The sequence below is a fragment of the Acomys minous genome, assembly GCF_964271855.1.
Source record: "Acomys minous genome assembly, chromosome: 9".
Classification (NCBI taxonomy): domain Eukaryota; kingdom Metazoa; phylum Chordata; class Mammalia; order Rodentia; family Muridae; genus Acomys; species Acomys minous.
This window is the reverse complement of record NC_140490.1, coordinates 928,091-952,782: the sequence shown is the minus strand read 5'-3', so window position 1 is coordinate 952,782 and position 24,692 is coordinate 928,091. Positions and strand designations below refer to the sequence as shown.

General features: G+C 45.8%; 1 protein-coding gene and 1 long non-coding RNA gene across 4 annotated transcripts in view; one reads left to right on the top strand and one right to left on the bottom strand.

The window, feature by feature from the left end:
• Positions 1–21,401, bottom strand: part of DLGAP5 (DLG associated protein 5) — a 37,571-nt gene extending 16,170 nt beyond the window's left edge. For 2 of the 3 annotated variants that reach the window (XM_084796617.1, XM_084796619.1), the window contains exons 1-11: positions 21,266–21,401; positions 17,412–17,647; positions 13,094–13,287; positions 12,833–12,895; positions 11,520–11,604; positions 11,307–11,429; positions 9,625–9,695; positions 5,582–5,844; positions 4,753–4,847; positions 4,261–4,387; positions 213–298 (exon numbers count right to left, since the gene is read on the bottom strand). In XM_084796617.1, coding sequence (XP_084652743.1) covers positions 213–298; positions 4,261–4,387; positions 4,753–4,847; positions 5,582–5,844; positions 9,625–9,695; positions 11,307–11,429; positions 11,520–11,604; positions 12,833–12,895; positions 13,094–13,287; positions 17,412–17,646 — 1,342 coding nt within the window. In that variant the 5' untranslated portion in view covers position 17,647; positions 21,266–21,401. The remainder of the gene's footprint in view (positions 1–212; positions 299–4,260; positions 4,388–4,752; positions 4,848–5,581; positions 5,845–9,624; positions 9,696–11,306; positions 11,430–11,519; positions 11,605–12,832; positions 12,896–13,093; positions 13,288–17,411; positions 17,648–21,265) is intronic. The other variant, XM_084796618.1, reaches the window with a different exon arrangement.
• Positions 6,645–7,535, top strand: LOC311605799. Its single transcript, XR_014782091.1, has 2 exons — positions 6,645–7,370; positions 7,454–7,535. It is a non-coding gene; the product is annotated as an uncharacterized lncRNA (long non-coding RNA).
• Positions 21,402–24,692: the final 3,291 nt, after the last annotated feature.

The following is a 24,692-nucleotide window of genomic DNA, read 5'->3' as shown; positions in this document are numbered from 1 at the left end:
GCCACAGACAAACAGAGAACCCTTTATGCACACACCATCATCTTTATGGTGAAGTGTGCTGAGATGCCCATAAGCCAAGCCCTTGGGAGGTGGAACAGGATGACCAGGAGTTCAAGGTTACCTTCAAGTGCAGAGCGAGCTCTAGGCCAGCCTGTGCTGGAGAACCTCTCTAACAACAACAACCAAAGAAACCTACGATAACCTTTTCTCACCGTCATCAGGAATGTCTAGCTCCAGCTTCCTCTCCCACTCCAGGCAGTGCGAGGTTAACGTGTCAGTCTCTGACCGGAGAATCTGTCTAAAATTGGGACATACATTTTAGTGTTTCAAGTGTTCTCCACCTTAATTCAGCCTTATCATTTTGACACTAATACTTAAGACTAGAACATTTTAAAACAAAGGAAGGACAGTTGGTGGTGGTGCACACCTTTAATCCTAGTTCTTGGGAGGCAGAGGCTGGTGGATATCTGAGTTTGAGGCCAGTCTGGTCTACAAAGCAGTTCCAGAACAGAGACAGCCAGGGCTACAGAGAAACCCTGCTGTTTCTCCATATATCAGAGCCTAACATTCGCTATGGTATAATACATACTCAGATGCTCTTTATGGAACAAAGGACAGCAGAGTACCAAAAGCAGAGAATCAAAAGCCGAGTACCAAAAGAATGCTCAAGATAAACCTGTGGCAGGGTGCAGTGGCGCACGCTTTTAATCCCAGCACTCGGGAGGCAGAGGCAGGCGGATTGCTGTGAGTTTGAGGCCAGCCTGGACTACAAAGGCTATGCAGAGAAACCCTGTCTTGAAAAACCAAAAAAAAAAAAAAAAAAAAAAAAAGAGAGAGAACAAGACGACACAGCAAACTGGCCCCAGTAGGGCAGAAGGCCTTACGAAGTCTAGCAATTAGATGGTGCTTCCTACCTGAGTCAGTTTGGTTCGAGGACAGCATGTGATGATGTCTGGAGACTTTTTTCTTTTGAGATTTGTTGTTGTTGTTTCAAGACAGTGCTTCTCGGGTAGCTCTGGCTGTGCTAGCACTCCCTCTGTAGACTTGGCTAGCCTTGAACTCAGAGAGATCTGTCTGCCTCAGCCTCCTTAGGGTGCTGGGATTAAAGCCGTGTCCTCACGCCCACCCCCCAGCCCTGGCTGTCCTTGATCCTGCGACCAAGGTATTTGCCACGGAGCCTGTCTGGAGACATTTCTGATTGTCACAATAGGATAGAGATGCTGCCAGCACTCAACAATGTACAAGAAGCACAGAATCTGCACTGTGAGCAATGATGCTGTTGCTGATGCTAACGCTATGCCTGTGGGCATACAGGCATCCCAGAGTGCAGAGAAGCCATCACCTCTGATACCCAGGAATACACATCTAGGTGTACAGCAATGAAGTGAAAGCAAGGTCCCAAGGGCACATTGCATACTCATGTTCACAGCCTCTAATTGATAAGAGACAGAAGTGAGCCAAATGTCATTACAGGTAGGTGTGGTGACACCAGAGCCAGACACAGAAGCATCAATCTGCATCAGAGACTGTGGTAGTGAGTTCTGGGCCAGGCAGGAGAATATAGCATGACACTTTCACAAATAACAATGAAAACAAAACAAACAACAGAATTGTAAATGACATATATATGGACAAGCAAAATTACTGTTATGTGTATGAGTGCTTTGCCTGCATGCTGAGAGTGTCCTCGGAGGACACAAGAGGTTCTAGGATTCCCTGGATCCCTCATCTTTCCACAAAGAAATTAACTAAATAAAAGCAAATAGAGTATGATTCTATTCAATTACGTGATGCTCTAAGTTAGGAGACAACTAGAGACAGAAACTAGAATGGTGTTTGCTAGAGGCTCTTAGGAGAAGCAGGGTTTGTCTGGGAGACGGAGAATATGGAAGATGAAAGTCATGGAGATGGGTGGCGGTGATGGACACAACACCGAGTCAATTTAATGCCTGTGAGCTGAACACTTAAAGTAACATCTGCATGATGTACATCTTACCTTAATAAAGCAACTGAAGAAATATCAACACAAACTCAAGGGAAATAAAAACAACAACAAACAAGGTATGGAGGGGAATGGAAGATTACCCCACAAACTCCCTAATAAAAAACCCAGACGACAGTTTTGTTTGTTGGTTTTTAAACTTTTTCTTTTGAGACAGTTTCATTCACTATGTAACGTAGGCAAGAAGCCTGAATCTGAGAGGCTCCCAAGTGATAGGACTATTGGTGTAAGCCGCCATACCCGGCTCAGTTTTGATTTCATCATCACCATTATTATTATAATGCTGTATTATTATTATTATTATCATTATTATTATTATTTATTATTATTTTATGTCTGCATGCATACCTGCAGGCCAGAAGAGGGCATCAGATCTCAGTGCAGATGGTTATGAGACACCATGTAGTTTCTGGGAATTGGACTCAGGACCTCTGAGAGAACAAACTGCTCTTAACCTCTGAGCCACCTCCACAGGCCCAGTTTTTCTTTCTTTCTTTTTTTTTTGGGGGGGGGGGCGGGGGGCTTTGAGACAGGGCTTCTCTGTGTAGCCTTGGCTGTCCTGGACTCACTTTGTAGACCAGTCTGGCTCGAACTCAGAGATCTGCCTGTCTCTGCCTCCCGAGTGCTGGGATTAAAGGTGTGCACAACCACTCCCGGCCCAGTTTTGATTTCTTAAAAGAAAAACTAGGCCTAGAGATGCAGTTTCGTACTAAAGCATCTCCACAGCATAAGCAAGGCTCTGGGTTTAGTGCTCAATGAAGGAAACAGAAAAGGGTTACTGCTTACAGCCAGTGGACAAACACAGAAACAAATGACTGAAGTCATGAGGAAGTGCACACAGCTGAGCCCTGGACTTACTTAGTTGGGTAAACTGCTTGTTACCCCAGAGACTCAGTGGCACAAGAGACTAGTGCTCACCTCTAGAAGGCCTTACATTTGAAAAGCCTCACTGTGGAAACAATTCAAGGGTTTAGTAACATGAAATACTCAGAAGCAGCCGATTAAAACCTTAGAAGATGGCTCATCGGTAAGGTTGATGGCTGCTCTTCCAGAGGGTCCAGGTAGGATTCTCAGCACCCACAGGGCAGCTCACAGCCATCTGTAACTCCACTTCTAGGAGATCTAAAATCCTCTTGTGGCCTCTGCAGGCACCAGGCACACACACAGTGCACTAGCATACATGTAAGCATGTCTCTCGCGCATATTACAAACCAACCAAACAACAACCAAAGCACAACAGGAAGGTGATGTCCTCTAGTTGGTTGAGAAGTTTCTAAAAAATGCTACAAGCAGTAACCTGGGAACATAAGAGCCTTCATATGGGAGGGAAGGCTGTCTGAACTCAGTATTGGTTATGTATTCCCAAAGACAGAACTGGTCCCCACCCCTAACTGACAGCTGATAGCTTCAGGGGATGGACAGTCAAGTTCCTTCCTGGTAGGTCAAGCATAGCCCAGTAGATGGCCCCACGCCCAGCAGTGTATGGGCAGCACAAAGAGAAGCCCATGGTTATTTAAAACCAAAACCAAAAACCAAAAAACTTGTTGGTAGGTGCTGACCAGGAAAGAGTTAAAGACGGATGCTGGGTGAATGTGTTATGTAGCCAAGGGTGACCTTGAACTCCTGATGCTTCTGTTTCTGGCTCTACCTCCTGAGTGCTGGGATTATGGGCCTGGCCAGTTTATCCAGTCTTGAGATCAAACCTAGGACTTCATGTATGCTCAGATACACTGCCAACTGACACCCCCAGCCCTGTCCTGGGGAAGATGCTTTCTCCCTTCAGCTCTGGCTTCAAGATGAACCAGCTACACCCTGTTACACTCACCAACCGAGTCCCAGCAAGCAAACCACACCAGGGCCAGACAACTGGGTATTATGACCCACACAAGAATAGAAGGTCATTAACACTTAACACTAAACGAAAACAAAGCAAGGCATTTTCAAAAGACAAAAGTTGTATTTGTCCTCAAGTTCATTGTTTATCTCTCAGAGTATTCAAACAAACCGACTAAGGCCTGCATGGCTGGGTGCAGCTATGGGTGGGGAAGGACACTTTTCCCTTGCAGATTTGCCTTTGAACAGAAACCACATTAATGTCGCACCTACTAGGAAAAGTTAAAATTGCCAAGTAAAAAATGCCGAAAGCCAGTTTTTGCCCATTTATCATAATAAATATTTATGCATAATATTAAACACTTTAGTTTGGGACTAAATGTGTAGATGTGAATACAGATTCTTACGGTAATTAACAGACAAACCTGAAATACAGCACGTCATGCTGCGGCTGAGCCGTCTGACCGTCACCTCCTCCAGGTGCTGTGACTTCCCTCACTGAGAGGGGATTCGAGTCTGAAGTGGGAGCTTCTTTATGATGTAAGCCACGTTCTATGACATGAGCGAAAACGATCATTAAAGCACAATTCCTACATCCAAACCACATGGCTCAAGAACAATTCCTACATCCGCAAACGGCATTCCTCAAGCACGCTCCGCTTTCTTTCTGAAAAGGCTTCTTCTTCCCAGGGCCTGAAGCCCAGCTGCAGTGTCCCCGCCCCCCAGCGCTGGCCTCCCCGTTCCTGCCCCGACCCAGCCAGCGCTGCCTTCGGCTCCGTGCTCAGTGGCTGAACCCTGTCTCCAGCTCCTTCTCTACATTTCCCACTTCATCCAGACCTCGTCAATCACACAAACTACACACAAGGTTCTGCAAAATCAGAAGCCAGAGAATCAACATCTTAATTATAATACCGTACCTTCATTACGGTCTGTTAGTGAATCCAAAGCGGATCGTGATTTATTCAACTTTTGCTGTACTGAGATTTCATTTGCTGTGTCTTGAGTTGTAGTGCTAAAAATAACAGTAAAAAGTACACGTCAGAAAAAATGAAGTTCACATATATGAACTGAAGGTTCTTAAGTTGTGTTGCTTAAAAAAAGAGGATAAAGTAGGAATGTTCGGCTTTTTGAGAGTAGACCTCATTATGTAACTCACATCAAGTTGCTTGTATTTAAATTTCTACCCAGGCCTGGTGTTACATGCCCTAACCAAACATAACCAAAAATGAGAATAAGCATCTATAGTACACTAATAATGGGAGATTAAAAATCAACAGCTGTGGATGATGTGATTTTTGAGACAGGGTTTCTGTTTGTAGACCAGAACTTCTTTGTAGACCAGGCTGGCCTTGAACTTATAACCGTCTGCCTGCTTCTGCCTTCCGAGTGCTGGGATTAAAAGCGTGCACTACCATGCCTGGCTGTGATTCATAGGTAGTATACATTACTAACTAAATAGTGCAGAAAGAAAGAAAAGCGGAAATATGGGGCTGGAGAGATGGCTCAGTGGCTAAGAACACTAGCTGCTCTTCGAGAAGGATTGAGTTCAATTCCCAGCAACCACATGACAGCTCACAACTGGAACTCCAGTTCCAAAGGATCTGACCCCCTCACACCAATGCCTATTAAATAAATTATTTTTTTTAAAGCAGAAATATAAGACAGGCATTTGTTATTCCTTTTAGGAAAGTATTATATTAAGATTATTCATGTATTAGTATTTGTGTCTGCTTAAGTAAATCTTACACTTCTGGTTTTAAAATGTTCCAGTCACAAGTGGGTATCAAGAAAGCGTTGGCACTTCTAGGACTCATGGGAGTCACTCGGTAGGTCTGCAGACCACATGGTGGCTGAAATACACAATGCTTAGGTGCAAAGGAATTCCGTCCTTTCACTTTTGTAGGAGCAGTCTTGGGCAAGCTTTCCACTGCTTGGAAGACTCCGCCTGGATCCATTTCATTTGCTACACTGGTCTGTGACTCTTCACTCTCAACTTTAGAAGAAATGACCTAGGCATAAGCAAGCAGAACAGAGTTGGAATTTCTCTTCCAGGATGCATCCAGCCGTTAAAAAGGAAACACAAATATCAAGAGCAGCTACCAAAACCCCAAGTCTGATGATGTGATGGCTCATGCTGACTGGAATTCAACAGGACTCAAATTTCCGCCACACCTACAGTGGTGGGCAGCACCATTTTTGCCAACTTAATAACATGAGAACGTGAGTTGAACAGAGGCATTCGCTGCTGTTTCCAACATGTGACCAACTACCTCAAGACTCCACAGCTAGGGTGACTATATCCTTGAGCTGTGATTTCCCTTTCCAACGTAAGTTGCTTGGGTCAGTATTTTATCACAGCAACAGGAAAGGTACCAAGGGAACATCCACATGCATTATTTGAAACAAATGTGGACACCCTTAAGAACGTATGTATGAGGGCATGCTTGGGACCTGGACTGGTACCCTAAGAGTGCTTGCTGGTCTTCAGAGAACTAGAGGTTGATTCTCAGCACTCCTGTCAGGCCGCTCACCACTGCCTCGAACTCCAGCTCTATCTTTTTAAAAAATATATATACTTAAAATCAGAGGGTCAGCCATACTAAGCCAATGCTGTAATTCAGAGCCAGTCCTTATTAAGAGAGCAAACTGTACTTTGTAGATATTATAACAAAATATATATTAAAGCTAAAATGGAAATATATTAAAGCTAAAATAAAACAAACCCAACTAACGAAATACAAAATTTACATAGATTACTGCGAGGCCTTGAGAATGACAACCCTAGTATTTATCCCTTTGTGAAAAATAAGCTTGGATGTGGGAGCTAGAACAGTGGCTCTGTGGGAAAGAGCCCTGGCTCCAGAGGACCTGGGATTCCCAACACCTACACAAAGGCTCACAGTCATCTATATCTATAACTCCTACAACACCTACACAAAGGCTCACAGTCATCTGTACCTCCTACAACACCACCTACACAAAGGCTCACAGTCATCTATATCTATAACTCCTACAACACCTACACAAAGGCTGACAGTCATCTGTAACTCCTACAAGACCTACACAAAGGCTCACAGTCATCTGTAACTCCTACAACAACACCTACACAAAGGCTCACAGTCATCTGTAACTCCTACAACAACACCTACACAAAGGCTCACAGTCATCTGTAACTCCTACAACAACACCTACACAAAGGCTCACAGTCATCTATATCTATAACTCCTACAACACCTACACAAAGGCTCACAGTCATCTGTACCTCCTACAACACCACCTACACAAAGGCTCACAGTCACCTGTAACTCCTACAACACCACCTACACAAAGGCTCAGTCACCTGTAACTCCTACAACAACACCTACACAAAGGCTTACAGTCATCTGTAACTCCTACAACACCTACACAAAGGCTGACAGTCATCTGTAACTCCTACAACAACACCTACACAAAGGCTCAGTCACCTGTAACTCCTACAACACCACCTACACAAAGGCTCACAGTCATCTGTAACTCCTACAACACCTACACAAAGGTTCACAGCCACCTGTAACTCCTACAACAACACCTACACAAAGGCTCACAGTCATCTGTAACTCCTACAACACCTACACAAAGGCTCACAGTCATCTGTAACTCCTACAACACCTACACAAAGGCTGACAGTCATCTGTACCTCCTACAACACCACCTACACAAAGGCTCACAGTCACCTGTAACTCCTACAACACCACCTACACAAAGGCTCAGTCACCTGTAACTCCTACAACAACACCTACACAAAGGCTTACAGTCATCTGTAACTCCTACAACACCTACACAAAGGCTGACAGTCATCTGTAACTCCTACAACAACACCTACACAAAGGCTCAGTCACCTGTAACTCCTACAACAACACCTACACAAAGGCTTACAGTCATCTGTAACTCCTACAACACCTACACAAAGGCTCACAGTCATCTGTAACACCTACAACAACACCTACACAAAGGCTCACAGTCATCTGTAACTCCTACAACACCTACACAAAGGCTCACAGTCACCTCTAACTCCTACAACAACACCTACACAAAGGCTCACAGTCATCTGTAACTCCTACAACACCTACACAAAGGCTCACAGTCATCTGTAACTCCCATCCCATGGACCTGACTTCTCCTCTGGTCTCCTCAGGCATCAATCACAAAGGTGATGCAAAGTCATATGTGCAAGCAAAACACCCACACATGTGAAATAATTAAAAATAAATAAATAAATGAATAAAAAATAACCTCAGGGGCTGGGCGTACCTTCCAGAACTCAGGAGGCAGAGGCAGGTAGATGTATGTGAATTTGAGGTCAGCCTGGTCACAAAAGGAGTCCAGGACAGCCAAGGCTACACAGAGAAACCCTGTCTTGAAAAACAAACAAACAAACAAACAAACCAAAAACACAAAGCAAAAAACCTCAAAGGCCAATGTGTCAAAACTAGTAATAGCATTTAGAGGAATAATAATTGTTAAACATACTTATTTTCTGTGTGTGTGTTTGGGGGAGTGCAAACCTTGGCATGGGGACAGACTGGGACACACCTTCCAGATGTCAGTTCTCTTCACCTCGTGGGACCCAGGAATCGAACTCAGGTCACGAGGTTAGACAGCAAGTGCCTTTACCCACTTAGCCACCTCACGGGCCACCAAAAATAAATCTTAATAACTCTTCCCTTAAGGCCTGGGTGGCTTAAAAAGATTCCCTCTCCATTTCCTTCCCTGGAAGCTTGATATTTGATATTCAGTAAGGCTCTTGACAGCTTTCTTTTTTTTTTTTTTTTCGAGACAGGGTCTCTCTGTGTAGCCTTGGCTGTCCTGGACTCACTTTGTAGACCAGGCTGACCTCGAATTCACAGTGATCCACCTTCTTCTGCCTCCCGAGTGCTGGGACTAAAGGCGTGCGCCACCACGCCTGACTTTGACAGCTTTTTTACTCTTCACCATGAGGCTTTTTGGTTTGGTTTTCTTTTTTCTTTTTCTTCTTTTTTTTTTTTAATTAATTTATTCTTGTTACATCTCAATGGTTATCCCATCCCTTGTATCCTCCCATTCTTCCCTCCCTCCCACTTTCCCCTTATTCTTCTCCCCTATGACTGTTCCTGAGGGGGATTTCCTCCCCCTTTATATGCTCATAGGGTATCAAGTCTCTTCTTGGTGATTTTTTCTTTTTCTTAAAAGGTTAAAGTTACATTGTATGCTAAGAAACTAGGAACTCAAAATAGTTCCTTTTTTTTTTTTTTTAATTTCTATGTGTGGAGGTCAGAGAGCAGCCTGCAGGAGTGGGCTGTCTCATGCCACCACGTGGGCTCTGGGGACTGAGCTGAGGTCATCAGGCTTGGCACCTTCATCTGCTGAGCTGTCCTGCAGGCCCAGGTCCCATGTTTTGAGGATGTCATTGCTAAATACTGTCAGAAACCCTCACTTACTGAATTCTTAACAACTCTAAATAGGAAATTCTATGCTAGAGATAGAAGAATAAACAAATTCCACCGCGTGCCCCCGTCATGCGGCCAACTGGAAGTACAGACAATAAGGTGGCAGCACCGATGTCCACTTCCTCTGCTAGTCAGACTGCACTTTCTTTAGATACAACTGTGAGATTAAGACACCGAACCAGCAGCATGAGACCCCGTGTGCTGCTTCCTTAGAGTGCACGGCTTCAGCGTGCATGTAGGTTAGCTCTCTGAGGCAGTCTGCCCGCGTCACCTCAGCTTCATGATGGCGAAGCATTGAGCAATGAACAGAAGCCTGCTCTCTACCTTGCCCGGCTTGGCGTCTTCCTTTTTGGTGGGTCTACCTCTGCTCGGTCCACTTCTTTCTGATCCAGTCTCTAAAACAGAAAATGAAGTAGCACATCCATTTCAAAACAGACAAGCAATGCTACATCAAAGCTGTAGAGTTGACCTTCATTTGCGGTGTAGTAAGCTGTGTCTCTGCATATTCCATTGTTAATGCTGAACTGGCAGTGCGCTAAATACTAACAGAGTCAGTCACTGTCATTGCTAATGAGGAATCTCCTGTCTCAATGTTGTATAAAAAGTGCTCCCTAGTTATCTGATTAATTAATAAAAATGCTGAAGAGCCTATGACTGGGCAGAAAGGACAGTAGGTGGGGGTTCTGTTCCCAGATTAGAGCAGAAAGGAGGGAGGGAAGGAGGGAGGGAAGGAGGAGGAGGAGGTCGCCAAGCTGTGAAGACAAAGACGGAGCAGGCAAGACAAGATGGCACGTAGCATGGGGCTCATGGCTGGAAGTAGCCAGGATAGTACAGACACGTCAGAATAGACCATATCTGGCAGCTATAGTGATGTAAAGCTTGTTATTAATTAATAAATGTAATAGGTTTTCATCACATTATTTGGGAGCTAACGCAGGCACAGAAAAGCATTAATTCTAACATAAAGCACTGGACGGCTTGGTGAAGCTGCAGAGGTGCCTTCAGCTTTCCTGATCATAAGTCACACTAGAAAGGGACAAAAACAAGTGAAAATCCTGTCAGATATAAATCATCTTTTCAAAATAAAGGTGTTTCCTTTCTCTTTTTCTGATTGCCAAACACATACTTATTATAAAAAAAGAAAACAGAGCCAACACATCTTACTGCCAACACTAAACCAACCAAAGCAGACAGGCAGATGCCCAGGCCTGAACCCCAGCACATCCTGGGAAGCCCAAGGCAGCAGGATCAAGAGCGCAGGCTAGCCTGAGGCAGCAGGATCAAGAGCGCAGGCTAGCCTCAGCTACGTGGAGACCTTGTCTCAAAACAGAGACTGGGCAGGCGAGATGGCTCGGTGGTGAAAAGCACTGGCTGCTCTTCCAGAGGGTGAGTCCCAGCACTCACGTGGAGGGTTGCAACCAGCCCCAGAAGATCAGATGCCCTCTTCTGGCCTCTGTGGGCACCAGTCATGCATGGGGTACACAGATACTGAGGCAGGGAAAACCCATATTCATAAAATAGAACTAAGTCTCGAAGAAAGGAGCAAAGAAAGAAAAAGAAAATAAAGAAAGAAACCAGTAAAAAATAGTCTGAACAGTCCTTCAGTTGGCAGAGTGCTTACTGGACACACAGGTGCTAAGTCTGGGCCCCAGGGCTCCTGTAGAAAGCTGCACGATACGGCACTCACTGACAGTCAGTGCTAGGGAAGCAAAGAGCTGCAGCCTGGGGTCTAATGACCGGCCAGTCCAGAGACTATACCTCGAAAAGCAAGCTAGAGAGTAATTGAGGAAGATAGCCAGTGTTGACCTATGGCTTACACACACACACACACACACACACACACACACACACACACACACACACACACACACCCATGATCCCATAAACAGTTTGATACTTTGGTGTTTCCAGCATTTCTTTGTGTTATTAACACCCTCTATGTCAGGGTCCTGATGCTTTTCCGTGTGGTACTGTGTATGTGCACACACATAATAATCTCTTCTTACCACTGGCAGCTCTTGTGACTGGCTTTCTTACAGTAGATGGGACTGTCCGGGCAATTGTCTTTGTCTTCTGAGTCACTGCTGATCCAGTCACTTTCCATGACGTGGACACCATGGGCTGCACAGCTGGGAAAAATAATCTATCAGATGCTTTTTGTCATGCGTAAGTTATTTCCGTGGTAGCACTAAGTGCACCATCGTTGCTAATATTCCTACCTTTTTTCTCTTTGTCCATTATTTTCTTTTCAGGAGGCTGTCTATGGCCAGATTGGGTTGCCTGAGGAACAGTCTTGCTGTCTACCTGTGAAGACAGTAGGAACTGTGTTATTCACCTGCATAATAAATCAGAGCGCACCTCCAACCTGTAAACTGACCTACAAAAAAGTCAGCAGGCCAAGGGCAGCCGCAGCCAATAAAAAGTCTCAGAAGAGTCGGGGCCATGTGTGACCCTGTCTCAAAAACAAAGCCTTTAATCCCAGCACTCAGGAAACAGAGGCGGGAAGATTTCTCTGAATTCCAACCCAGTCAGAGCTCCAAAGTGAGACCTGCCTCAAAATACAAAAACATACAAAATTAAAAAAAAAATTTTTTTTTGGTATGCTCATTTGAGAATTCTGAAAATACTAACATTAACTACGTCTTTCTTGCCCTGAGATAAGGTCTTATTGTGTTGCCTAGGCTGGCCTCAAACTCCTGTGCTTAAGCTATCCCCCTGCCTTGGGCTCAGGAGGAACTGTGAATAGTGAGCGGCTTGGGCCGTAGTCTAGTTATTTGCTCAGTAAATGAGAACACACCCAACACGCACAGACCGCAGGCCTCTGTGGTTCCAAACACTGCTGGCAAGTAAAAACAGCAGCAAAAATCTCTGAATATTATATTTCTTCTAGGGAAAAAGTCTTTTCCTAGGGTTCACTTACTTCCATTAAGACTACACCCACAGGTAAGCACCTCAGTAGGATTTCCTTGACTGCTCCAATTAAAATGTCCCTCGATGCCTATCCCCAGTGCCATCCCCAGTGCCATCCCCAGTGCCATCCCCCACTCGACACACTATGCATATCAGTTTTCTCTCTAGGCCCACACTATGATCCTCGAAGCCTCAGAACTTCACTTAGTTCTGTACGCATCCCAGAGGCCAGGGAAGTCACAGAACATGGCAGTGACTCCGATCTGCTAAAAACATAAAACATGCTGGGCGCGGTGGCGCACGCCTTTAATTCCAGCACTCAGGAGGCAGAGGCAGCCAGATCTCTGTGAGTTCCAGGGCAGCCAGGGCTACAAAGAGAAACCCTGTCTCGAAAAAACAAACAAACAAACAAAAGAAGTATTTATACAAAGAATACTATGAGTGAAAACTCCCTTGGCACCTAGCCAAAAACTGCTTTCAGTCATCACTAATTTTCATACCTTCAATTCAGATAAATTATTATGTTTATATCTGGTCTTACGTTTAAAATGGAATTATAAACTTTGAGAGGAAAAAGGTACAACGTGTTATTTTAATAGCAATTATCTATACACAATGATACCTTAGTCTGTTCCATATGGACTCTGGCCTTTGATCTTGTAATCCGCCCACTGTATGGAAAAGCCTTTAAACAGCCAAAAGAAGATCAATTAAAAAAAATAAACAAAACCAAAACACACTGGCAAAATTTATTCCATTCTCAGTTTCAAATTTAAATTTTATCCTTAATAATTTATGGCATAAAGATACTTGCTTTGTTAAGTATCGATTTCTTAAATCCCAGAGTTAAAGGAATTATTTCAAGCTAAAATCATAAAGGAACCTTTTCTGGCTCGGCTCTGACGCTCCTCTGGTCTGTGGTGAGGAATCCCGGTGCGGCAGGTCTGTAGAGACCCACTTTGAACACTCCGCGTTTAGCTTTCTCTCGCTGTTCTTTTAATTTTTGAAGCTGCTTTTCTTCTTTGTACTTTTGGAGGAGTAGTTTCCGTTGGTCACTCAGAACCACTTTTACTGCCTCTAAGGGAAGGAGGGGTCAAACAGTCCATAAAACACCAGGCGGTGGTGGCACACGCCTTTCATCCCAGCACTTGGGAGGCAGAGGCAGGTGGATCTTTGTAAGTTCGAGCCTGGCCTGGTTTACAAAGAGTGTTTGTAAACTAGGGCTCTGTTACACAGAGAAACCCTGTCTTGAAAAAACAAACAAACAAACATTTTAGGCAAAATAGTATGTCACATTTTTAAAAAGATTTATTTATTTACTATGTACAGTGTTCTGCATATATGTGTGCATGCACACCAGAAGAGGGCACCAGGTCTCTATAGATGGTTGTGAGCCAACATGTGGTTGCTGGGACTTGAACTCAGGACTTCTGGAAGAACAGCCAGTATTCTTAACCTTTGAGCCATCTCTCTAGCCCCAGTACATCACATTTCTAAAGGAACGTTTTTTTAAAAAAGATTTACTTATTTATTATTATTATTATTATTATTATTATTATTATGATGATGATGATGATGATGATGTATACAGTGCTCTGCCTGCATGTACACCTGCAGGACAGAAGAGGGCATTAAAAATGGCTGTGAGCCACCATGTGGCTGCTGGGAACTGAACTCAGGACCTCGGTACACTTAACCTTTGAGCCATTTCTCCAGCCCTTAAAGGAACATTTTGTCTAACTTCATCTGCTAAGAAATGCTTGTAATCCTCAACACTCTAACACAATTATTTTGAGTTCTAATCATTTTGAAATTATATTCATTGTATATGATGTCATTTCCTCAACTTTTTTTTCTTTTTTCAAAGATTTACTTATTTATTATGTATATAGTGCTCTGCCTGCATGTAACGCCTACAGGCCAGAAGAGGTCACCAAGCCACATTATAGATGGCCATGAGCCACCATGTGGCTGCTGGGACTTTAGGAAGAGCACCCTGTGCTCTTAACCTCTCCAGACCTATTTGCTCAACTTTTACAAAAATATTAGTATACTGATTACTTCAGGCTGAATTACTCAAAGACCTCTGGAAAGGGTTATCTGGTTTGCCTTTTCCTACATGCAACAAATTCTTTTGGTATCTTTTGACGCGTGGCTCCGATCGTACTTGAGGGGCTGAAGCAAGAGGGATGCGGGTTCTTGGCCAGCCTGGCGTTAGCAAACAGCAGCCAGACAGAGCTGGCTACTGAGACTGGTCTCCAAAACCAAAGGCGCTTCTGGGAGCTGGGAGTGTTGCTCAGTGGTAAAGCACTTGCTTAGTTGCCTGGCATGACTGAGGTCTTGAGTCCAGTCCCTACCACCTACAAACAAAACAACACAACCATTCTTTGGGAGGGCTGTCACTCACACACAAGCCTTTCTTACTGGGGCTCCAAGGATCTGAGAAAATCAACTCTCGCACTAGCTTTGCCTCTTCTGTTCTGTCACCCCTTACTGACCTTTGCTCTAAGCAGCATTACACCTTGGCCAGTCCTTTGGATCTCACTCTCTCTATGAAGACAGCACCCCACGCCGTGCATTTTACAAGCTTTCCTGTGAGTGTCAGGCCCCTGGCCGGGCCCCCTCAGCTGGCCCCTGGCTCTTGCTTATTTCAAGAGTTTCCCTTGTTCCTACTCCATGTTTCTCTACAGGATAGAAATGACATCTAAGGGCTTTGTAGACTCAAGCTCAGCCTTTGAAGAAAGACTGTGTCTTAGATGATTCCTCCATTCTCTTTTGAACCCATTCCTACCCGGCATCCCTCCCTCCCACGCCCGAGTGAAGCCAGCACCTCACGAGACAGTCCTGGCTGGCTTTAAACATGCCTCTGCCTCCTGAGTCCTGGGATTAAAGGCATGAGCCACCACGTCAGGCCACACAATTACTCTTAAATCATCGCTCCTTACCTGCCTAATAGGCAGAACTTCAACATGTCTAGCAGCAGGCTGTATTCATATATTTGTCCATACATGTACACACATGCATATGTATGTAACAGTAAGAAAAGAAAAGGAGACTCTCAGTGTGGGACGGGGCGTGGGAGGGCACGTGAGAGGGGGCGTGGGACGGGGCGTGGGACAGGGCGTGGGAGGGCACGTGAGAGGGGGCGTGGGACGGGGCGTGGGAGGGGGCGTGGGAGGGCTCGGAGGGGCGATACCTGAGGACAACTGGAACAGGGAAAGAGGACGGGGAAATGAGCTCATTGTATTTTAATTTAAAATGTATTTTTGAAAAATAAAAATAAAAATTTAACAAGTCCAAAATTGAACTCTTCATTCTTAAAATACCCTTCCTTAAAAATACTGCTGAGGGCCGGGCGTGGTGGGGCACGCCTTTAATCCCAGCACTCGGGAGGCAGAGGCAGGTGGATCGCTGTGAGTTCGAGGCCAGCCTGGTCTACAAAGCGAGTCCAGGACAGCCAAGGCTACACAGAGAAACCCTGTCTCAAAAAACAAAAACAAAAACAAACAAACAAAAAAATATATATATATATAAATAAATATACTGCTGAGCTGAGCGTGGTGGCACACATCTTTAATCCCAGCACTTGGGAGGCAGAGGCAGGAGGATCGCTGTGAGCTCAAGGCTGGCCTGGTCTACTAAGCGAGTCCAGGGCAGCCAAGTCTACACAGAGAAACCCTGTCTTGAAAAACAAAATAAAAAAACAAAAACAAAAAAACCCAAACCAACCAACCAACCAACCAAACAACCAAAAAACCCAACTGCTGTCTTCTAAAATATTCACTGTGTATTTTAGTTGTGCTCAGACCAAAAAAAAAAAGTCTTTCAAAAATCTTTGATTCTAGGCCTTTCCCTTTCCTTAGATAAGTTGCTATTTTCTCTCTTCAAACAGACTACCAGGCCAATTTCCATTCTTCTTCAAACAGGCACCAGTCACTTCAGATCAGAAGAAACAAAAACCTGTAACTGTTTTGCCCAGTTCTTGCCCCTCAGTTCTTCAGAATCACAGGAATAATGAATCTGGAAGAGAGTGGGCCTCCACGGTGCACACACAATCTTCAGCACCAGTGCCACCCTTTACAAAACCAGGTTCAAATACACCAAGTGCACAGGCCACACTGATTCTAAAAAACTCCAAAATAAAATTTTGAGGGGTCAGGAGCTCAGACTACAATGCTTGCTAAGCAGCCCTAAGGACGTGGGTTGGATCTCTGGAGCCAACAACAAAGGTGGGAGGAGAAGCAAACTCCAAAGTGGTCCGCTGCCTTCCACGTCCTCACACAACGTGGCTCCCACTACGCCCTACACCCCCAGCAAGAGTAAAAATTAAACAAAATCCCTTCTAGACGAGCATCTCACTCTCCACCCAGCCTTGCTTTGTACTGCTGCCATTTAGTTCCTAACACCTGCTACGTAAACAGAACAAGACAGGACTTCAGTGACTCCCTAGAGGTAAGCCATGCCTCAGGCTCTTTCTCCACGCCTGTAACCCTCTTGCCTAAGACACTCTATTTTCACTCGCTTTATCTTTTTCTGACAATATTCATTTTTGTTTATTTAGGTCTTTCTTTCCTCATGGCCTCAAATCATTTGTGGCAAATTGTAAAAATGATCTCTTTTCTCTGGGTGACTGGCAACTCCCCCCCCCCCCTTTTTTTTTTTTGGTTTCTCGAGACAGGGTTTCTCTGTCTGTCCTGGAACTTGCAGAGATCCTCCTGCTTCTGCCTCTTGAGTGCTGGGATTAAAGGCGTGTGCCACCATGTCCAGCTCTGTGGAAGTATTTTTTATTTCAAAGGTTCTCACCAAGGTATAAAGAATGATTTTCCTTTGATTAGTGGAGGATTTCTTAATTTCCCTCCTAGGCATTAAACCAACTTTCACTTTTCTTTTAGTGTTTATCTGATGCGCATGTGTGCGTGGTGTGCCTGAGTATATAGATGTGAACCACATGTGTGCAAGGAAGCCTGTGGCAGTCCTCAAAACTCAACTGCTAAAGCGTCTCTCCAGGCCCAACTTTTACTGACTCGTAAACATATTTACAAGCATGCCTAGCCGTGGTGGTGGCGGTGGTGGTGCACGCCGTTAATGCCAGCACTCAGGAGGCAAAAGACTGGGGGATCCCTGTGAGCTCCAGGTCGGCTTGGTCTAGAGAGGACAGGCAGGGCCGCACAGAAAAAGCATTTACAATTACAATTACTTACTTGCTTTGGTGCTGGCCTTTTCTGGAGCGTGGTCTTGGGACGTCTCGAGTATATTAACAAGACCTTTCCCTTCCAGGGGAATGTTGACGTCTCTCAAGCCGAGGCATCTGTTTCGTTCATATACCTTGTGTCTGTTTTCCTTCTGAGACAATGACTTTCTGTGAGCAATGGTAGTTCTAATCATTTCAGTGCTCAAATCTTTCCTTAGTCGACTGGCAAAATGTGACCCAGGCATCCTATCAAAAAGGAGAAGCAGACAACAACTTGAGTGGATTTTCATTTTATTATTATTATTGTTGTTGTTGTTGTTTTTGAGACAGGGTTTCTCTGTATAGCCTTGGCTGTCCTGGACTCCCTTTGTAAACCAGGCTGGCCTCAGCTGGGCGTGGTGGTGCATGTCTTGCCTTTAATCCCAGCACTCGGGAGGCAGAGGCAAGTGGATAGCTGTGAGTTCAAGGCCAGCCTGATCTACAAAGCGAGTCCAGGAAAGTCAGGGCTATTATACAAAGAAACCCTGTCTCGATAAACCAAACCAAACCAAATCAAACCAGGCCGACCTTGAACTCACAGAGATCCGCCTGCCTCCGCCTCCCAGTGCTGGGATTACAGGTGTGCACCACCACTGCCCTCTCATTTTATTTTATTTTTTGTTTTGTTTTTGTTTTTTGAGACAAGGTTTCTCTGTGTAGCCTTGGCTGTCCTGGACTCACCTATAGGCCAGGCTGGCCTCGAACTCACAGCGATCCACCTGCCTCTGCCTCCCGAGTGCTGGGATTACAGGCTTGCGCCACCATGCCCGACCGCCCTCTCATTTTATTATCTTAAAAAAATCAAAATCTCAGGTCAGGCTGTGGTGAGTCACCTCTAGAATACCAACACTTGGGAGGCTCAAGCAAGCAAATCCTTGTTAATTTGAGGATAGTCTGGGCTAAAGAGTAAGTCACTCTCTCAAAGACCAAAATAAGCAAATTAATAAATAAAAACAATTAAGATTTCAGTCCATCTCCTATACAACTTTGCACTCCCTTGAAATGAAAATATCACAACCCACAGCGGAATAAATATGAAAGTAGAAAAGTTAGCAAAGACAAGACACCATGGCCTGTGTTGGGGGTTCTGGGTAGGAAGCTGCTCAACAGATTAACATCAAGCAGAAGATGCTGAGACTTGCAGCTGAACTCTGGGCAGAGCGCAGGGAGTCTGATGGAAGAGAGGGGGATAGAAGGGCCTGGGGGTGGGGGGCGCCGGGGGGACGGAGACTGATGAACCAAGGACCGGGCATGGAGAGGAGCCCTGCTCAGATGAAGTGGATAGGCAGCTCAGGCTCCATGCGGGACCCCTAGTAAGGGGAGCAAGGGCTGTCTCTGCCCGGACTCCATTGCCTGCTCTTTGATCACTTCTCCTGGTGGGGCTGCCTTGCCAGGCCACAGAGGAGGAGGATGCAGGCAGCTCTGATGGCACTTGACAGGCTGGAGTCAGACGGTAGGGGAGGAGGCTCCCCCTTTCTGAGGACTAGGGGAGGGAGGGGGGGGGGGATGAGAGACAGAGGGTGGGACGGGGGAGATGTGGGAGAGGGATAGGATCAGAATGTAAAGTGAATACAGTAAAAGCATTTAAACAGCTGGGTGTGGTGGCTACGCCTTTAATCCCAGCACTCAGGAGGCAGAGGCAGGCGAATCTCTGTGAGTTCAAAGCCAGCCTGGTCTACAAAGTGACTCCAGGACAGAGAAATCCTGTTTCAGGAAAAAAACAAAACAAAACAAAACCAAAAAAACCCAAAACAATAATAACAACAACAAAAACCCAAAGAGCTACATTACAGAACCACTTCCTTAATTTTTCCTTGGTGACAAATAAAAGAGCCTCTGCATTTCTTAATCCCAGCTTAACTCGGAGGCAGAAGCAGGCAGATTGATATGAGTTTGAGACCAGCCTGCTCTACAAAGCGAGTCCAGGACAGCCAAGGTTACACAGAGAAACCCTGTCTCGAGGAAAAGCAAGCAAGCAAGCAAAACTGGTCTGGGGAAATGGCTCAGTCCATAAGTAGCTGCCACACCACCAGGACGGCCTGAGGTTCTCCAACACCCATGTGAGGGAGGGCGTTAGCACTGCACTAACTCCAGCGCTAACCAGGGCAGACAGGCAGTTAGTTCCTGGGGCTCTTCTGCCAGCAAGCCTAACTCCCCCACCATCACCCAGCGCCAAGACAGGGTTTCTCAGACCGGCCCTGGTGGTACCAGCACTTGGGAGACAGAGGCAGGCTGATCTCTATGAGTTCGAGGCTAGCCTGGACTACAGAGTGAGTTCTAGGACAGCCAGAGCCATACAGAAAAACCCTGTCTTGAAAAACCAAATCAAAACAAAAGACAGGGTTTCTCTGTATAGCCTTGGCTGCCCTAGACTAGCTTTGTAGACCAGGCTGGCCTGCCTGCCTCGGCCTTCCCGAGTGCCGGGATTGGAATCATGTGCCGCCAAGCCCCACTGAACTCCAGCTTTAATGAGAAACTCTGTCTCAAGGAATAAAAAAAAAAAAAAAAAAAAAAAAGGAGAAATGGAGGAAGACGCCTCTCATTAACTCCTGGCCTCCACATGCACAAACACACATCTAATATGCACACACAGACAATCCTAGCAATAGCGACACAGAGGCTGACACAGAAGGATCAATGGAATTCAAAGCCAGATTGGGCCAGAGTGAAACAGGATTTGAAGGCCACCCCTTCACTCCACATCCTCCTGTGATGAGTATGCCCTCCTGTGACTGTAGCACCTGGCTAAAGCCAGCCTATCACACACAGCGAGACCAAAACCACAAAACCAAACCACAGAGGGCTAGCTCACAGCCAGCCCCGGCTGCAAAGGGCACTGAGGCTGGTGGGAGCTACATGAACTCCTCTCCCCACCCCCACCCCCCAAAAAAGGAAATCAAGCCAAACACAAGATTAACTACTAGAGAAAGAGTTTAAGAAAAACTTGGTAATACGGTTAACCTCACCGGCTTGCCTCATTACTTTTGTCCACCTTAGAAAGCATATTCTCAATTGGCCTTTTCCTAGTATGATCTTTGATAATAAGAGGACAATCAGACCTGTGATATGGTCCCCAAAACATTTCTTAGTTTGCTTTTCCGTTGTTGTTATTATTAAACGCTGCCCAAAGCCTCCGTAGGGGAGGAAGAGGTTTGGTGGCTCACAGTCCACCATGAGCGAAGAAGGGCAGGAGCCCAGAGGTAAGAACCGACGAGACCACAGAGAAATGCTGCTTACTGACTAAACCAGCAGATTGATTCATTGATCGCATCTGTGCCAGAAGGTAACAGACCTACCTTCTAGGGTTCTGCTGACGAAAGGCACCTCTGACGTCAGCTCCCTCGCCAGCCCGCTCACCTTACCCCCCAGTATTCGAAAACACCATACGCTGTAGCTTTTCTTTAAGATCTTCAATTTAATACGTACAGGTGGTAACAAGTGACAGCGTCTTCAGGAAACGCAGAATCCACTGCCACTTCTGGGCTCTTTTGATTCTCGTCTCTTATACTTTGTTAATGCCAATGTTTTACCTTTTTTTATTTACGTGTACGTGTGTGTGTCCGTGTGTGGGTACGTGCATGCTGGTGTCCAGAAGAGGGTGTCGGACCTCCTGATGCTGGAGCCAGTTTGCGAGCTGCCTAATGTGGGGTTCTGGGAAGCTAACTTGAGGCCTCTGCAAAAAACCAGCAAGCGCTCAACTGCTGCTGAGCCATCTCTTCTGGCCATTTTTATTTTTATTTTTTTGAGACAGGGTCTCATGTAGCCTCGGCCATTCTCGATCTGGTATGCAGCCAAGGAGCACCTTGACTTCTTGATCCCACTTACCTGAAGCAGCTTCTGGACCGACTCCCCAAAAATCGAGCAAAACAGAGAAACCTCCGCAAGTGCACAGCACGTACGCCGGGCCGACCCTTCGCCGGACTGAAACTTCCCGCCGCCAGCCGCTGATTGGCGGGGCTTTTGCCGACACTCCCGGAAGCTCCCGCCCCTTCCCCTCGGGCGAGGCTTATGATAGGTTGGTTCTGTGCGATGTTTGAATTGTTTGGAGGGCGAAGGGTTGGGAGGCGGAGGAGGAGGGCAGTAAACGGCTGGGCGGGGGAGGCGAGGCTGCAGTCTCCACCCGCGGCGTGGAGGAATCCTCTCTGTGCTCCGACTCCAAGCCAGTTTTCACCTCCTTTCATTTTAAAATGTTTGTTTGTTTGTTTACAGGGTCTCACTATGTCGTTTTGCCTGTCCTCTTGCCTTGCCTGTCTCCTAGGGCTGTGATTAAAGGCGTGAGCAACCACGCTCAAAAAAAATAAAAAAGAAAAAAAAATAAAAAGAAAAGAAAAGAAAACGGTTTTAGTAAGGTTAAATGAGATAATTTATTTTATTTCTGCTTCCAGCTGACGGTAAAATTAACCGCTGCCGTAGAGGTCAACTGAGAAACAACGCAGACAAGCCAGGTCAGGCCCATGCCATGCGGTGTCAAGAAACAAAACAAAACAAAGAAAACCTCTTGGGCTAGCGCAGCTGTACTAACCTTGTGTTTAGGGTATCCTGTAGACACTGCGTCTGTAAATCAGGAAAGCATTTGTAAGACTTTGGCGTTTGCATACCCTTGCTAACCTCTGTTTCTTAACAATTGGACTACTTTTTAAAAGATTTATTTGTTATTATGTATACAGTATTCTGCCTGTTTATGAGCCAGCAAACCAGAAGAAGACAGCAGATCTCATTGTAGATGGTTGCTGAGTCACCATGTGGTTGCTGGGAATTGAACTCAAGACATTTGGAAGAACAGTCAGTGCTTTTAACCTCTGAGCCATCTCTCCAGCCCAACAATTAGACTTTATTATAAAATCCATTGATCTTATACAAGAGGGGGAAAGGGTTAAAGGGAAACAAGAGTAAACCTTCCTGTATCTGTTCCACAGGACGGATGCCCAGGTGTCTCTGGCCTGCGAGATAGTCTGGCCTGTAAGCTGGTCTCTCCCCAAATCCACGAGCGATCCTGCTCTAAAAACTGCAGCCTTCTCCTCTCTCCTCCACCTGCGTCTCTCTCAGGCGTGCAATGGCCGGTCTGGGTCAGGATCCCTGTCCCCACCTATGTTCGATTAGAAACACCCCCATCCACCCAGGACGGCTCCATTCAGTCTATCCGTGGTGTTTCCAAGGGGCAAAGCCCGCCAAGACTGCTTTCACCTGGGACAAAGCTTACACTCCTTCCCACAGTACAGAGGATGCCTGAGACTCTATAGCAGCAGTGAGTCCTCTAGGATACATGAAAGGAAAATAATATTAAAATAGATAATTGACATAATATTTGTGGTTGCATTAGACCTGGCGGAGAGGACAATTTCACGACTCCTCTCCCAAAGTCTGGATTTCAGAGGATAACCCCTCACTGGCTTTCAGGGTCCCTCTTATGGGAAGGGTTAGGGTTGATAGAAAACAGCTGAAGAGTGGGGGGTTGGGGCCCAGGGGAAGATAAGAATCCATAATACGGAAGAGGAGTCATCACAGGTGTCCAGGAGCTTAGCAAGGCGGTGGGGTGGGTGTGCATCACGGGTGTGCATCACTGGTGTGCATCAGGGTCACAAGCTCAGCACAGGCTGGAAAACACGCTTTGCAGGCTACGTTAGTATTCCTGTAAGGTATGGAGACTTAAAACGTATGGCAACGTGGCTCCTTAACAACAAATGTGGCTCCTGTTTTGGTTTCACAGTTGTTTAAGAATGCTGAGACTAAGGGCTGGAGAGCTGCCTTGGCAGTTGAGAGCACTTTTCTTGCTCTCGCAGAGGACCTGGGTTCAGCTCCCAGCGCCCACATGATGGCTCACAACCATCTGCAGCTCCAGTTTCAGAGGATCCGTTGCCTTCTCTGACCTCTGTGGGCACATAACATGGTGCTCGTACATACTCAGACAAAACGCTCATATGCAGAGAACCTTACAATTGTAAGAAGTAAGGTTTTTTTTTAAGGTAAAATAATGACTGGCTATGGTGGCACATGATTTTAATATTTTTAAACTTCAAAATGAATAGCAGTGGCCTTACCTCCCCACCCCCATTAAGGTAGCTGTTTGCTACTGATGAGTGTGGAGGAGGCAGAGTCATTGTCTTCTGTGGTACCGGCTGATTGCGTGCACCGAGGATGACCCTGGTTATACTCGATCGAAGGACACAAACATATGAAAGAGATTTGTAGGGAACAGATCAAGGAAGAACATGCTTTTATTAAAACCTTTTGCCTGGCATGGTGGTGCACGCCTTTAATCCCAGCACTCGGGAGGCAGAAGCAGGCGGATCACTGGCAGTTTGAGGCCAGAATGGTCTACAAAGTGAGTTCAGGACAGCCAAGGCTACACAGAGAAACCCTGTCTTGAAAAACCAAAAAACCTTCCAATAGCTCTTGATAGTGAAATACAGGTGTCTTAGTTACTGTTCAATTGCTATGAAGAGACACCATGACCAAGGCAACTTTTAAAAAAAATTTATTGTTATGTATACAGTGTTTCACTTGCATGTCACAAGAGGGCTATAGATGGTCATGAGCCACCATGTGGCTGCTGGGAATTGAACTCAGGACCTTTGGAAGAGCAGTCAGTGCTCTTAACCTCTGAGCCATCTCTCCAGCTGCCCCCTTCTTTTTTTTATCATCATGGCAGGAAGCACGGTTGTAAAGCTGAAAACTTTACACCCTGGTCTCCTGATGGGCAGGCAGAGAGAGCCTGAACTTGGCCTGACCTTTGCAACCTCAAAGCCCACCACCTGCAGTGACACCTGTCTTCTACACACTTCCTAGACCTCCTAATCCTCTCAGACAGTTCCAGCCCTGGGTAACTACGCGTGTGGAGCCCATGCTCATCCAACTCTCTGTAGCTGGGCTGGCACTGATGCTTGTCATCCCAGCACTCAGGAGGCAGGGGCAGGAGAACCACCAGTTCAAGACCGGCCTGAGCCACATAAATGAAGTACTGTCTCTTTAAAAAAAAAAAAGGAAAAAGGAAAAAAATATTAATTGAAAAACTGTCTTAGTTAAGTTTCTATTGCTGTGATAAAACACTGGGCAAAAGCAACGTAGGACGGAGATGGTTCATTTTCATTTGGCGTGCATCTTCCTGGTCATCGCCCACCGAGGAGGAAGTCTGGCCAGGAGCCTAGAGGGAGGAACTGAAGCAAAGCCGGGAAGGAACTCTGCCTGCTGGCTTGCTTCTCCTGCCTCCCTTAGTTCGCTTTCTTATACGTCCCAGGACTGCCTGCCCAGCACT